Source organism: Heterodontus francisci, chromosome 3 (genome assembly GCF_036365525.1).
Source record: "Heterodontus francisci isolate sHetFra1 chromosome 3, sHetFra1.hap1, whole genome shotgun sequence".
Taxonomy (NCBI): Eukaryota; Metazoa; Chordata; class Chondrichthyes; order Heterodontiformes; family Heterodontidae; genus Heterodontus; species Heterodontus francisci.
Window position 1 is genome coordinate 40,853,489 of NC_090373.1, and position 17,100 is coordinate 40,870,588.

The 17,100-nt window shown below is 43.4% G+C and overlaps 1 protein-coding gene across 3 annotated transcripts in view; it reads right to left on the reverse strand.

Annotated features, from left to right (window-relative positions):
* Nucleotides 1-17,100, reverse strand: part of LOC137355859 (CUB and sushi domain-containing protein 1-like) — a 1,186,508-nt gene that overhangs the window by 401,950 nt on the left and 767,458 nt on the right. For all 3 annotated transcript variants that reach the window (XM_068021465.1, XM_068021474.1, XM_068021456.1), the window contains exon 33: nt 3,211-3,329. In XM_068021465.1, coding sequence (XP_067877566.1) covers nt 3,211-3,329 — 119 coding nt within the window. The remainder of the gene's footprint in view (nt 1-3,210; nt 3,330-17,100) is intronic.

The window sequence follows — 17,100 nt, forward strand, 5'->3', positions numbered from 1 at the left end:
CATTTAGTCGGTGATATAATGGCCTTGGTAAAGGACCAGAGTGGAGCTGTGAGAATGATTCCTAGCATAAAGAACCTACGCTACATAGATAGGCTGAAGGACATTGGTCTATTTCTTTCAGAGCAGTGTAGACTTAAAGGTGAGCTGTTGAGGTTTATAAAATAATTCAAGGGCTGCAAAGCATCTTATTGATAGATTATTCCACTTTGATAGATTGGACAGGAGTTTAAACTATGTAAGAGCAGGAATAGACTAGATGTTAGGCAGTTTTTCTTTTCCCAGAGTAGTGATCCCTTAGAATACATGGCTGCTGGTGTAATGGGTGCTGAGTTTCTTCATACCTTCAAGAGGAAGTTGGACCAGTTCCTGGCTGGAGCAAAGATCACATCATATTGAAGGTAATTGTCTTTATCGGTACACTTGGTCCAAGTGATCTCTTGGGTTAGTTTTGATCACCTGAGGCAGGGGGGTGGGTGGTGGTTGGAGATAAATTTTCCAGAATATTTTTCCCTTATTGATCCTGTTCTTTTTTACCTCTTCCAGGAGAGAATATTCCTTCAGGAGTGAAGCAGTGGGAAGAAGCATTTAGCCATGATGGGCGGGCCTTCAGGGTGTTGGCTGGCTGGATGGACCTGCTGGTATTTTCCTGCCAATCCAGTTTGTAACAATGACAGACTGTCTTAAGTAAAGAAACAATGGAATTTAGAATTCCCTCTACTAAGTGTGAGTGACTGCGAGCTTTCTAGTTCTTGCATGAATTTGGTGATCGTGGACATATTCCTCCGCTTGTCCACTGGCGGGACAGGAGGGAAAAAAACAAACTCTTCAATACTAAATTCCCCATCCATGTTCACAAGTTTGCGCCCATGAAAATGTAAATAAGGACATCGTACATGGAATTTAAATTTTAGTGAAGGTTAGGTACCATCATTTCACCTCGGCGTCTACCAAGCATTCTTCCTTTCATGAGTTCAAAAAATATGTAAATAATGTTCCCTGCCTGCTTTGGTGAAGTCAGTTTTACTTAGAATATTACTAAGAGGTCACAAGTGCACCAAAGCTGCATAAAACTTTATAGCTAGGCACATATGAGGTAAAACTGCTTAATAATAATGCATTTTAATAGAACAGCAGGGACCACCTCTGAGCTCTGAAATTTAGCAGGGCAATTCAGAATATCTGGAATTTCATTATTATTTTACACAGCAGCAAAAAAAGTAATATATACTGGTCTTAAAAGGGTAAAATAATGTTGAACTGAAATATTGAACCGAGAATTTCCTAATAATAAAGAGCAGGTTACTGCTCGATAAAGCAGCAGTAATCAAATCACAGTAATGAAACCTCCTGTGTGAATACCATCACATACCAACAGTCGGACATGGACTGAACAGTGGCATCTCCACCGCCAATGGCTGCCAGCAGGAAAACAGCAGGGCTGGTATTATGGAAAGATCATATTATTGGAACAATGGGTCTTCGTCATCCAAAACAATCTTGCAAAGTCATTGGGATGGTGTTTTTTTGTATAGAATACATAGAATTTACAACACAGAAACAGGCCATTCGGCCCAACTGATCCATGGTTTATTCTCTACATGGTGCTTCCTTCCAGCCTACTTCATCTAACCCTATCAGCATAAGCTTCCATTTCTTTCTGCACATGCACTTAGCTAGCTTCTCTTAAATGTATTTATGCCGTCCGCCTGAACCATTGCATGTGGCAGTATTTGCTACATTCTCACCACTCTCTGGGTAAAGAAGTTTCTCCTGAATTCTTTATCGGATTTAGTAGTGACTGACTGATACTTTTGACTCCTGGTTTTGGACTCACCCACTAGTGTAACTATCTTCTCTATGTCTAACATAAATCATGAGCTAAAACCTGCCATCAGACTGCAGAGGGGGTGTCCCTTATGTGCATTATATTGAGCCTATCTATGATGTAACCAGCTTACCGAATAGCCATGTTGTGGAAAGATTCCTGGGCCTTGTGTGATCTTGATACATTGATGACCACTTAAAAAATGTTCTCACTACTCAAGGATATAAAACGATAAAAAGTGACAAAATGATTGATTACCCTATCCTTCAAAAATGAAACAAAAATTGGTCTTTTATTCTTAGTTCCTTAGTTTTTGAAAAGGCTCAAAATCCTTTTTTTAAAAAAAAGTTTCAATCATGAAAAGAATTCTTGTGGTCTTAATAGCATTTTTGCCCAAGGAGATTTTTTTTAAAAAACTGCTTCTTTTAAAGACTTATACAAGATGGTGGGCTGGTAAAAGATATTAAATTGTTCAAAGTTGAAAATGGCAGGAAGTACATTATGGTAAAAAGGCATTGTTGAGAACACAATGTTCCTTTTTAACATACTGGATAATGATATTTTTCAGAACCTAAAATAGACAAGTTCTTTCTTATAGAGCTGCACAAACTGACAATTATATGACTAGCACATTCAATAGAGACCAGAATAAGACAAACAAAAGACACACACATTGTTCACTAATCATAGCTGTTAACCTTTAGACTCAACTCGTGTCATTTTTAGTTAGCAGCCGGATGACTGAATCCCTGCAGAGTCAGATCAAGCAACTCGTTCAAAGAGGAAAAAAAGCAGTGAAAAAAAAATGTCACATTTCACAAGCCCTTCTGCTGTATGTGTTCCAGGTCCTGTAGGACTTTTTGATCAATGGGAGTTTATGTATCCTATGAGCAACCTACTACTGGGATGGAAGGCACATTCTGAGCCTGTGAGTGGGGGCAGATATAGGGAAAGAGGAATTAATCAAAGCAAGGCATTTGGAAAATCTGAGCATTGTATTTATTTTCAATATTCCAATTGTGATTTAAACAGAAATCACAATGGGGAAAAGAAGGATTATGGAAAAATAAACCATCTATGTCTGGAATCTTGACAGTCAAAGCCTACAAATTACATTCATTGTGTGCAAACCATCACTTCTAATGAATATCCCTAGTATAATTATTCATTTGGCATATTACAGAGGTACCATAATACAATAACGTACATCTGTGCAACACTGCAATAAGAATTGTGCTGAAATCACGCCCACTCCAACCCAATAAGTAGTTACACTAGAGAAATAGGGTTGATGAGAATATGAACTCTTTTCAATAATGGCAGTGCTGAGATTCACCATAATATATAGTCAAACAACAACAAAGTGGACTCCCCCTTGAACTTACCTGCAGTGTATAGCCAGACTCACAGCTGAAAGATACCACATCATTAACCAAGTATCTATCGCCAATTTTTATGCCGTTGCTAGGAACCATTGGATCAGGGCAGGTTGTCAGACCGACAGCTGCAGGGAGAAATATATATTCAATTGCAAGCAAACAAAGTTAATGTGAAATCTAAATATTTGGACCATTCCTAAGCTACTATTACATAAAAATAAATTATGGAACATACAAACATGTCTATCCAAAACTGATTTTCTTCTTTTATTTAATGTGTACATATCTGAGCACATATTGGCAATATAACTAAATTCATCTGTGGTTTGAAGTTAAATTCATGTATTTCAAACATGAATCTGACATAGCAAAATTGATAAATATTATCTTCTTGACAAATAATAATAAAGAAAAATATGAAGCCATAAATGAGAAATCCACAACATATTGGTTAGAATCTGGAACAGAAAGACACGTTAACATTTTGAGTATGGTTCTTCATCTGAATTGTTATCCAGAATCTTCTCTTTTTGTCAGATTGTTAGCAGGTGTATTTTTTTTAAAAATCTCTACTGAAAAAAAGTACCCAGTTATGTCTGATCAAAGCAGTGAGTTAATCACTTCATGTGACTTAACTTACAACATTCTCAGCTGGATTGAATCAGTGAAGATAGAGGCCCTTATTCCAAACTCTCTTATTTTCAGTGTACAAATGCTTGCTCATCATATTGATTTCAACATTGAAACAGAGTGCATCCATTTAAAATATTCCCCTCAGTGACTACGTAGAGTCCAATTAATAGGTGGCAGCTGGTAATGAAGTGAATTGGGTGAAAAACAGTAACAGAGTAAACAACAACATGGGAATAGGCTGTCAATTATTTTTTGTTTCTTTTAGCTGCAAAGTTATTCAGCCATTTAAATCCTTATGCCATGGATATCAGCATTTCGACCCCGGATGTTCTGTAAAATAAAATCATTTAACTCCATGGAGAGAGTGGAATATTTTCTGAAAACAGTGAAGCATGTAATGATTTTAAATTATCGTTAAAAGATTTCTGATATGCTAAAATACCAAGTATTACAGATAGACACAGCTGAAATCTCCAACCACTCGCCTAACACACTACATCACATCTTTCAGAACCTAGACCCTTTATTGGCTTCTTTACCGTATGCTCTGGTATAAACACCCAATTACTGAATCGTAGAACATTAATAAATATTCTGCAACTCAATTTCTAAAGCACAAGTTGAACAAATGTCAGACATGTCAGAATCTGAGCGGGTTACAGAAAATAAAGTACCAAATGATGCAAGCCTCATAACTCATAAACAATATACCAGGCACAATTAAGTCATGTTGGCTGCAACACAAGTGATTTATTCTCAATTAAACAGCATTCTCAATATGTAAGTGAGATAATTATTTTTAGTTTAGACTAATTTTTTTTTGTCGATTTCCAGCTGGACTTACAATCACAGATTCTGTAAGAGGTCACAGTGGAACATGTGACGATGCTATGTGAAATGACCAAAAATCAGTCATTTTTACATAAAGGTCAGAAGGGAATGGATTTCTCAAACATTAAACTACTGTGGGCCGAACAGTTTCTTTCATCCAAAAGTGCCAATGGTGGTTTGATAGAGGCTCAGACAACAGACCTGCCCACGAGAGGTCTATTTAAACATTCTCATCATTAATATTTACTATTGAATTTCTAACTTTATCCCCCCACTCAGGACCACTGGCTTTTAAATACCAGTGAAGCAGGTGACAGTTTGCTAGTTGTGCCACCCTATTGCAATCCCAGTGATTGCTGGCAGCATTACCAACATCAGAAAGATCATTTCACCTGTGGGCCATTATTATCATCTTGCAGAAATCAGGCCATGTACTAACCTGCAACAGAAGTCCATTATGATTACAGAGCAAAAAAGATCTACACAGTTATAACGTAAAGTACCCCCATTTTATTCAGAATTCATATCTCACAACCTCTCATGCTCCAAAACCTGAATCCAGATTCTGCACAATCAGTGGAGATAGAACGCAAGTGTTAGAGAAAGGAAACACATGGGGCTGGACTTTGTAGTCCCGCTGCTGGAAGCGGGGGGCAGCCAACTTCACATATTGACAGCTGCTGCCCCCACTGCACACCCGCCACCCCCCACCCCCCCCAAACCACATGCTGGGGGCAGCTTCGGCGACTCTGTTCATGGCGTCACCTGTTGAGGGAGCAGTTGCTGGCCCCATTGTTAAAAGGTTCCCAACCCTGAAAACAGCACATCATAACTCAGAGTTCACCCCTTACCACCGCCCCCATACCCAACAGAATGCGGAGTTCACCTCTTCACCGCGGCCCATCACCAACCCCCCCCACCCCACCATTCCCATCAGAGTACAAAGTTCACCCCCTCCCCACCTCGGTGGTGCCAGCTTTCCCAGGATGGGAAAGTGAAGTGCCGTACGTAACGCTGAAGATCCGGAACTGAGGGGAAGATCGCTGTGGCTTGCCTTTTAAGTCATGCAAATATGCAATTTAAATATGCTAACTTGGGTCCCATCACAGAGCAGCAGAGGGGCCGCCACGGAGCTTCCCCGCCACCAGGGGCCCGGCAATCCTGGCATCGGGTTCTGTGGCGGCCGCCGCTGCTGCTCCAATTCTCCAGCCATTCCCACCACGGAACCCGAAATTGGGCTGGGAGCAAAATCCAGCCCATAGAATGAGCCATCAACCTATCATTTCAGCTCAATTCAAATCCAGGTCCCGGGAAATAACATACTTTTGTTGAAATAACATACATTGTGCAGCCAAGTTTCTTCTATTAGCAAGAACAGAAACAATAATAAAGATCAGATTTTAAAAAAAAACTGAAATGCTGGGAAGTGCAAAGAAGGAACACAGGTAACAACAAGGAGAAATGAAGTGTCAGGGAAGGAAGAAAAGCCCCAGAGACACAGGTAGACCTTTGAAAAGAAATGCTCGGTGGGATGATGGAATATTACTGGTAACTGTACAATAATAAATCATAGTAGGGTAAATTATATTTTCTTAAACTGTAAGTAAAGAAGTAATGATCATCATGGAATCATGAATTAACTGTTTGAGAATTCAGAATTTGCTACCAAAAACAGTGGGCAGAATTTTGTGCTGCCCTTGGAGATAGGCACGGAGGCAGGGGTGGGGAGGGGCCCCCACCATTTTGTCTGAAGATGGTCTTCCAGCCCCAGGCCAATTGAGGCCCTCAGGTGACCAATTAATGGCCACTTATGGGCCTCTTCCCTCCTCCACTTCAATTTTATTGGGTGGCGGGGGCCCACTGCTGCAGGGAGAGGTCGTCAGACGAAGCTTGGCAGCCTCCCAGCAGGCTCAGGGGGGTCTCTCCTTTGGGCAAATTCAGGGCCCCCAGAATATCCCATACCACCACCCCCCCTGCACCAGCAGCAATGGCCACCTCCTCCCCAACCTTAGAAAAATCTCCCCACCACCCTAACCAACACCGCCCGCTCTACCCTGTCGCCAGGGCCTACCTGATTGGACCTGGCGAGCGGGACCCCACTCACCTCTCCCGGGGTCTCCTCCACTCTTTGGTACTGTAGGGTTTCCTGCGGTACTGGCAGTGGCCACTGCTCTTGTGCTGCCAATACTGCAAAGCTGCCAGCCTTCCAACTGGCTGGTAGCTCTGGAGGCAGCAGCTCATCCCTTAAAGGGATGCCCGTTGTTAAATAGCAATGGGGGTCTGATGGAGGGATGAGGCAGGGTCTCCTCCTGCCTTCTGGCCCGCCACCAGGAACCCATCGCCAGAATGAAATCTGGCCCAGTGTCTGTATTTTTTGCATGAAATGTCCAGCAAGATCAAAATTTGAAAGAAAAAAACAGCTTCATGTTCTTATTTGGACCTGATCAGAATTACCTGAAATGTTGAAACCTTCTTTTCTTTTTCGGGTGATGACTAATCTGCTTTGTATTTCTAGTGCTTCTTGTTTTTATTTCAGGTATTTATATGCTTGATTTCCCTGACTGGACACTCATGTTAAGAAGCAGCAATCATAGGGAGTGTTGGCTGGGAAACTGTGGGCCCACAGCTGATTATTTTTTGGCCAGTGATCCCTGCAGGCTCCACTTCTCACTCGGAGCAAGTAATTGGGGAATCAGCTCTCTATATTGAAATTGAAAGGAGTATTTAAAAGAAAATGATCTGACCAAAATATTCAGATGACATCATAAAGCCTAACAGTGAATCATAATTAAACTATGAGGCTACAATTATTATTAGAAGCAGTGTTTACTTTGCCCTATTGCTTCTTTTTAGGATACATCTTAAAATTCATTGATGCGTATGTTTCTTTCTTTTGGTCCATCTTTCTTTTTACTCATGTCCATAGTAGGCATCATTATGAATACTAATACAGGTTGGTCCATTCATTGAGGCATGAAGATCATCACAGTAAAGAATTTCATTTTGGAGGACAGTCATTTCAAGATGACTGGGAAATAAAGCTACACTATCTGGTTGATGATATTAGTCAAGAAATTGTATTTATGTGATGCTAATTCATTTATTTGATCAGGGAGTTATCTAGAAATTCAGCATTAAACAACAATGGGTGTGTCTTCTGTTTTTCTCTCTTGCTGGGGAAAAAAATGTCAATTGCAGTATAAAGAGGATAAAAATATATCCTTTTGTGTAAGATCAGACAGTAAAAGGTATAGAGGAAGCCATCCCAAAAAGTGCACAATTGTAGACAAGAACAGTTCCGTGCATTAACAGCAGGCAATGTGGGAAGGTAACATCAAAATCAAACCATTTTAAATGTCAAATCATGACAATCTAACAGAATGGGGATTTGTTTAGTACATGCTCTTCACAGCATAACTATGCCTTCGTGATGGCACTGAGGGAGATGTCAATGTCATGCTTTATAACATTTCTAAATGACCTTATTTTACTCCATTTTACAAAGTGCATTTCCAATACCAAGTTTAGAGAGCAGAGAAATTAATTGCCTATCTTTTGAGTTACAACTTCAAAATTGCATGGATCAGTGAAGTGCCAGAATTCTAGAGGGGATTTATCTTAATAGCCTTTTCTGATAACAATCAGAGACCTATAAAGCAACTCATTTCTAATCTTGGCAGTTCATAATACAACAATAAAGCCTTGATTTTAACTTGGGACATGAATCAGGTGGGTGGGGGCAGGAAAAGCGGGAATCCCCAGTGACGTCGGCAGTGTGAGGCCTGTGTGATTTTAACTCTCAGCCTCATTATAAAATGATTGCGAGGCTGCTCTCCCAATCAGGATAAGAAATGGGCAGCCCATCCACATTCCCTTCTCTGCATAATTTCCAGCAAGCCTTCTGAGATCTATTTAAAGAGGGATTGCACCTCTAAATGTAAGGCTGCATTCACTGAAGCTGTACTGTATTCCAATATCATTTCCAAGAAAGGGGATCTGACAAATGAATTGCATGGCCCCTATCAGGTTTTCTCATATCTCCTAGGAAACCCTGGTGGTGGGGTCAGGGAAAGGAGGGAGGTACTGTTCCCCAGCACCTGCAGAAGCATCCTCATGGTAACTATTCATCAGGCCTGGACAGACGTGGCTGACAGGGTCATTGCCAGCAGAATCACTCCAAGAACTGGCTTCAGTATAGGAAGAGGTTCAGTTACCTCACAAAAGCCAGCAAGGTTGAGTGCAGCACTTCATCTCTCCATCTCTCTTAACGACACTTGACAAGACTTCTTTCACACCCCACCCCACCCCCAACACTCTGAACAATTCCCTCCTTTCCATCACATCCATTAACACCCAATCCCAAGGGCACATTACTAGACCTCTCATTGCAAACACATTCACTTATTCCTTTGCTTTCCTCACACGAACAGGATTGCCTTCTCACATCCTAGCACTTGAAGAACTATCAACTTCTCACAGTATTCCTTCCTCATGTCGCATTCCGCGAACTTGGCTTCACATTCAACAGACTCCCAGCATTAACAAAAAACTTTTTTTCTTCCTTTCAGGTGTCAAGGAACGCAAGTTCCAGCAGCTGATGGGGACTAATGCCCCTCCAGATCCTTCTTCCCCTTCACTTCCCTCAGACCCCACCCCTTCTGATCTGACCCCTTGCCGTGTATTCACGATACTCTCTGACCTCCCCCTCTCTGACGCTGAACATTCTGTACTCAGCAAAGGTCTCAGTTTTATCCCCTTACGCCCCCACTTCAATGAATTTCGCTCTCGGCATGACGTTGAGCTCTTCTTCCATTGCCTCCACCTCCACGCTCACTTCTTTGACCAGGAGTCCTCCCCCCAATCAGCAGACACATTCACCCGCCTCCAGCATTCTCCCTCTACCTGGACCCCTCCCCCTGGCCGCTTACCCACTCTTGATCTTTTCATTGAAAACTGCTGGCGAGACACTGGACATCTCAATTTCTCTGCCCCCTCACTCACTCTAACCTATCCCCCTCTGAACTTGCAGCACTCCGTTCCCTCAGGTCTAACCCCGACATTGTCATCAAACCTGCAGACAAGGGTGGTGCTGTTGTTGTATGGCGTACCGACCTCTACCTTGCAGAGGCTCAGCGCCAACTTTCAGACATTTCTTCCTACCTCCCCCTGGACCATTACCCCACCATCGAACATCAAGCAACTGTCCACAGGACTGTCACTGACCTCATCTCCTCTGGAGATCTTCCTTCTACAGATTCCAACCTCATAGTCGTGCAACCCTGGACAGCCCGCTTCTACCTTCTTCCCAAAATTCACAGGACAATCCTGACAGATCCATCGTTACAGCCTGCTCCTGCCCCACTGAACTTATTTCTTCCTATCTTGACTCTATCTTTTCTCCGCTGGTCCAGTCTCTTCCCACCTACATCCGTTACTCTTCTGACGCCCTACGTAATTTTGACAATTTGCAGTTTCCTGGCCCCAACCGCCTCCTCTTCACCATGGACGTCCAATCTCTCTACACCTCCATCCCCCACCAGGACGGTTTGAAAGCTCTTCGCTTCTTCCTTGAACGGAGGCCCAACCAGTCCCCATCCACCGCTACCCTCCTCCGCCTGGCTGAACTTGTTCTAACATTGAACAACTTCTTCTTCAACTCCACTCACTTCCTTCAAGTAAAAGGTGTTGCTATGGGTACCCGCATGGGTCGTAGTTATGCCTGTCTTTTTGTGGGATATGTTGAACATTCCTTGTTCCAGTCCTACTCAGGCCCCCTCCCCCAACTCTTTTTCCAGTACATTGATGACTGTATCGGTGCCGTTTCCTGCTCCCGCCCTGAACTGGAAAACTTTATCAACTTTGCTTCTAATTTCCACCCTTCTCTCACCTTTACATGGTCCATCTCTGACACTTCCCTTCCCTTCCTCAACTTTTCTGTCTCCATCTCTGGAGATAGGCTGTCTATTATATTATCCATTATAAGCCCACCGACTCCCATAGCTACCTCGACTACACTTTTTCACACCCTGCCTCCTGTAAGGACTCCATTCTATTCTCCCAGTTTCTCTGTCTCCGACGCATCTACTCTGATGATGCTACCTTCCATGACAGCGCTTCTGATATGTCTTCCTTTTTCCTCAACCGAGGATTCCCCCCCACTGTGGTTGACAGGACCCTCAACCGTGTCCGGTCCATTTCCTGCACCTCTACCCTCACCCCTTCCCCTCCCTCCCAGAACCGTTAAGGGTTCCCCTTGTCCTCACTTTCCACCCCATCAGCCTCCATATCCAAAGTATCATCCTCCACCATTTCCACCACATTCAGCGTGATGCCACTACCAAACGCATCTTCCCCTCCCTTCCCCTGTCAGCATTCCAAAGGGATCGTTCCCTCCACAACACCCTGGTCCACTCTTCCATTACCCCCACCACCTCGTCCCCTTCCCACAGCACCTTCCCCTGCAATCGCAGGAGGTGTAATGCCTGTCCATTTACCTCCTCTCTCTTCACTATCCAAGGCCCCAAACACTCCTTTCAGGTGAAGCAGCGATTTACTTGTACCTCTTTCAATGTAGTATACTGTATTCACTGCTCACAATGTGGTCTCCTCTACATTGGGGAGACCAAATGCAGATTGGGTGATCGCTTTACGGAGCACCTCTGCTCAGTCCGAAAGCATGACCACGAGCTTCTGTTTGCTGGCCATTTTAACACACCCCCTGCTCTCATGCTCACATCTCTGTCCTGGGATTGCTGCAGTTTTCCAGTGAACATCAACGCAAGCTCGAGGAACAGCATCTCATTTACCGATTAGGCACACTACAGCCGGCCAGACTGAACATTGAGTTCAATAATTTCAGAGCATGACAGGCCCCCCATTTTACATTTATTTTTAGTTATTTTTTCTTTTTTCCTTTTTTTTGTGTTTATTTTGTTTTATCTTAGTTTGTTCAGTTTGCCTACCCACTGTTTTTCTCATGTTTGTATTTGCGGCTGTTCAGTTTTCAGTCCATTAACACGCGAACTGTATTAATGCTTTGTCTTTCAACACACCATTAACATATTGTTTGTCTTTGCTCCATGACCTTCTGGTCGGTTATTCTCTGTGACCTTGTGCTATCTACACCTTCTCCTTTGTTATCTCTTGCCCCGCCCCCACTTTATTTGCTTAAAACCTTTCAAATTTCTAATATCTGCTATTTCTGAAGAGGTTCTGACCTGAAATGTTAACTCTGCTTCTCTCTCCACAAATGTTGCCAGACCTGCTGAGTATTCCCAGCACTTCTTGTTTTTATTTCAGATTTCCAGCATCCGCAGTATTTTGCTTTTATCCCAATGTTAATCTATCTTGCTTCTTCTCCACCTCTTAGTGGATGCACTATATGGACAAGCCCTACACATTTCCACTTAGCCTTACACAGTCCCTCACGAACTCTCCCTCCCTCTTTGTGCAGGACAAGACAGCATAGAATGTAAGGGAGAGGAGCAAGATTGGGAAGGCGTACCTAGTAAAGCCTTCACCTAAGTCCAGCATGAACTACTGGAGATCAGTGGCCCAGACAAAGAGAGGGAAAGCAAGGCTGGCATATTATCTGCAAATTCCTTGTAATGCTTCAATTATTTCAGAAAATATTCAGCAAGCTTCACAACTTTAACCTGAGGATGCTCAGTCTCTTCATGCCATTCTATGTTTTACCCCTTTCCTCTTTCTTTGAGCTCCTTCTCAGCACTTGGACCCTTCTGAAGACAACACCTCGGAGACAGACAATCCTACTGAGGATATACTGTCACACATTGCATCCTACCAAAGCATAAGCACAGAAGCTGGCATCACATGGGTTGGATAGTGAGCCAGAGAAGTCAGTACAGGGTGAAACAAGCAAATAGTTTAAGATCATGCTAGGCCCTCACCTGCCAAGAATGAGGCACATTAATTTTGTCATGATCATTGATTTTAAACTGTTACTGGAGTGAAGAAAAAACTTGTTAAACAGATCAGCCATGGCTGGAAAAGACATTTGCATATTAACAGATGGTATTTTGAAGGAAAGAAGACCATTCCCTGATACATTAAACCCACAATGGACTTTGATCATCAGGTCTTGTGTGTAACAGGAGCATTCCAGAGACTGCTAAGGTGATACAATCCAAGACGTGGTAAGACCAGTTAGTCAGATGACTAACCTGCTTGGCAATCTGGGTTTTTCTGAATTGTACACACAGTTTGATCTCAGAGTCTCTGTTTAGAGATACAGCACTGAAACAGGCCCTTCGGCCCACCGAATCCGTGCCGACCATCAGCCACCCATTTATACTAATCCTAGACTAATCCCATATTCCTACCACATCCCCACCTGTTCCTATATTTCCCTAGCACCTACCTATACTAGGGGCAATTTATAATGGCCAATTAACCTATCAACCTGCAAGTCTTTGGCATGTGGGAGGAAACCGGAGCACCCGGAGGAAACCCACGCAGACACAGGGAGAACTTGCAAACTCCACACAGGCAGTAGCCGGAATTGAACCTGGGTCGCTGGAGCTGTGAGGCTGTGGTGCTAACCACTGCGCCACTGTGCCACCATCTGTTTACTCCAGGACTGAGAAGATCTCATAGAGTCATAGAGTCATATAGTCGTACAGCATAGAAACAGACCCTTCGGCCCACCGCGTCCATGCTGACCATAATGCCTATCCATAATAATCCCACCTGCCTGCATTAATTCCATATCCCTCTATGCCTTGCTCATTCAAGTGCCTGTCCAGATGCCTCTTAAATGTTGCTACTGTTCCTGCCTCTATCATCTCCTCAGGCAGCTCATTCCAGATACCCACTATCCTTTGTGTGAAAAAAATACCCCTTTGATCCCCTTTGAACCTCCTCCCTCTCACCTTAAATCGATGCCCTCTAGTTTTAGTCACCCCTACCATGGGAAACAGACTCTGGCTATCTACCCTATCTATGCCTCTCATAATTTTATATACCTCTATCATGTCCCCTCTCAGCCTCCTTCGCTCCAGGGAAAACAAACCCAGTCTATCCAATCTCTCTTTATAACTCAAGCCCTCCAAACCAGGCAACATCCTTGGGAGTCTTTTCTGCACCCTCTCAAGCTTATCACATCTTTCCTGGAGTGCGGCGACCAGAACTGCACACAGTACTCCAAATGCGGCCTAACCAACGTTACGTACAATTGTAACATGACGTCCCAACTCTTGTACTCAATGCCTCGTCTGATTAAGGCAAACACGCCATATGCCTTCTTCACCACCCTGTCTACCTGTGTTGCCACTTTCAGAGAACTATGTACTTGCACCCCAAGGTCTCTCTGCTCAACAACACTCCCCAGGGCCCTGCCATTCACTGTATATGTCCTGCCCTGGTTTAACTTCCGACAATGCATCACCACACTTGCCTGCGTTAAATTCCATTTGCCACTCCCTTGCCCACTTTCCCAGTTGATCTATATCCAGTTGTAACCTTAGACAACCTTCCTCACTGTCCACAATACCACCAATTTTGGCGTCATCTGCAGTCATTAATACACATGACAAACAACAGAGGGCCCAGCACCGATCCCTGCGGCACACCACTGGTCACTGGCCTCCAATCTGAAAAACAATCCTCCACTACCACCCTCTGCCTCCGACCACCAAGCCAATTCTGTATTCAATTTGCTAGCTCACCATGGAGCCCATGTGTTCGAACCTTCTGGACCAGCCTACCATGCAGGACCTTGTCAACGGCTTTGCTAAAGTCCATGTAGACAATGTCCATCACCCTGCCCTCATCAAACCTCTTGGTCACCTTCTCGAAAAACTCAATCAAATTCGTGAGACATGATTTCCCACGCACAAAGCCATGCTGACTATCCCTAATCAGACCATGCCTTTCCAGATGCTTATAAATCCTGTCTCTCAGAATCCCTTCCAATAACTTTCCCACCACTGATGTACGGCTCACTGGCCTGTAGTTCCCTGGCTTATCCCTGCTGCCCTTCGTAAATAAAGGCACAACATTAGCTATCCTCCAGTCTTCCGGTACTTCACCCGTGGCTAACAATGATACAAAAATCTCTGCCAGGGCCCCAGCAATCTCCTCCCTTGCTTCCCATAGCATCCGAGGATACACCTGGTCAGGCCCTGGGGATTTATCCACCTTAATGCGCTTCAAAACCTCCAACACCTCCTCCTTTGTAATGTTGATATGCTCCAGGACATTGCTGTTCCCTCCCTTGAACTCACTAACTTCCATGACCTTCCCAAAGGTAAGTACGGACAAGAAATATTCATTTAAGACCTCATCCATTTCCCGTGGCTCCACACATAGATTGCCACACTGATCCTTAAGGGGACCTACTCTCTCCCGAGCTACCCTTTTACTCTTAATATACTTATAGAATCTTTTAGGATTCTCCTTTATCTTATCTGCCAGCACAATCTCATGGCCCCTTTTTGCCCTCCTAATTTCCTTCTTATGTGAAGTCTTATATCCACTATACTCCTCGAGGGACTTGCTCGATCCCAGCTGCCTACAGCTGACATATGCCTCCTTCTTTGTCCTGACCAAACCCTCAATATCCCTCATCAACCAAGGTTCCCTAAACTTGCCTGTCTCTCCTGTCTGCTCCCATCTCTTTCTCACAAGCCTCTGAATCCATTGAAGACACATGAACCCCAAGAGAGAAAAATCTCCTACAGCAAACAAGGTTTCAGAAGAATACTGGGCCCCAACAAAAAGCAAGATCTACCTACAATCGAGGACTCTACAGTGAGCTCGAAAAACTGTAACAAAAACTCTTCATATATTGCCTCAAACTTTTCCACTTAATTTTTCTTCTGCTCTTTTCTGTCTCTATTTGCGTGTGTGTATCGCATATGCATGCTAGCATGGGTGTGTGTCTATCCATAGGCGTTAACCGAATTACAGTCTAAATTCAAGTTTAATAAATTTCAACTTTTCTTCTACAAACCTAAGAAAGCCTGTTTGTGCTGGTTTCTTTATCTTATAATTGGAAAGCGGTGAACAGGGATTCACCAAGTGAAGCTAAAAACACAACGTGTTTAAAAATATAACCCTGCTACAGTAAGACCAGGTGAAGGCTGAAAGGGAACCCTAGACCTCTTTCTCACCGGGTCATAACATTAACATTCCATCCAAAGGATGCAACTTCTGACAATGATGTGGGTCCTCTAAATTATACTGGAGTACCACCATAAACTATGTGTTCAGATTGTAGAATGAAGTTTGAAACAACAAAATTATGACAGACATAGAGTGTTACCTAGGATTTGCCTTCAGGCTGCCACCCATATTTACAGGTGCAGATAATTTGGACATGTCCAAAGATATCTGAAATAATAACAGAAGATATTGGAAGCATTCAACAGGTTAGGCAGCATCTGTGGAGAGAGAAACAGTTAATATTTCAGGTAATATTTCATCAGAATCTTGCAGACCACCAGCCTGAAATGTTAACTCTGTTTTTCTCTCCATAGATCTGCCTGACCTGCTGAGTATTTCCGGCAATTTTTGTTTTTATTTCAGATTTCCAGTGTCCGCAGTATTTTGCTTTGGTCTAATGAAAGCTGAATGCACAGACTATAATTTTCTAAAGAGGTCATCACACAACTGTGCAGTCTGGAAACTAGATCAAGAAACCACTCGCAAGACAGGGAGGGCTCTGTCAGAGGCCAGTGGGAGGAAGAAATGATGTGGATGGTTACGGTCTGGCTCTGGGAATGGAGATGAGCCCCATCCATACGTGCTGGCTCAGTAGATGTTATTGAAACTAAAAGCACCAAGAAACTGTGAGGGTGCAGACCTCTGGACAGAAATGAGGCTGCTGAAGCCCTGCATTACCGAATTCCCTAATGCATTGAATGTAAAAAAGATCTTCAACGATTTCTTGGAATGGTCACTCAGTTGGCAAAATTTTTACCCAATCTAGCACAAGTTACTGAGCCCTTACAACAACTATTAAGGAAAGCTCACACGGTGTTGGAATGGATATCAGGAGCAAGCATTTCAAAGGATCATGGGGATTCTGATTTTGCCACATATCTGAGCACATTATATCCCCTCACTGCCAAAGCACTGACAACAGATGCCTCATCTTCAGGGTTAGGGGCAGTCCTTTTCCAAGATCAGCCAGACGGATGTCGAAGACTGGTTTATTATGCGCCTCGAGCATTGTCTGAGACTGAGACGAGGTATGCTGTCATAGAGAAAGAAGCTCTCGCAGTCACGTGGGCTTGTGAGACGTTTTCAGATTATATTATTGGCTTCAAGGTTGTCATAGAGACAGACCACAAAACCCTAGTTTCCTTACTTGATGAAAAAAAACGCGCCAGATGCCTCCGTGAATCCAGAGATTTTGGTTGAGGCTAATGCGGTTCACGTACGAAACGGTATACGTACAGGGCAAGCAAA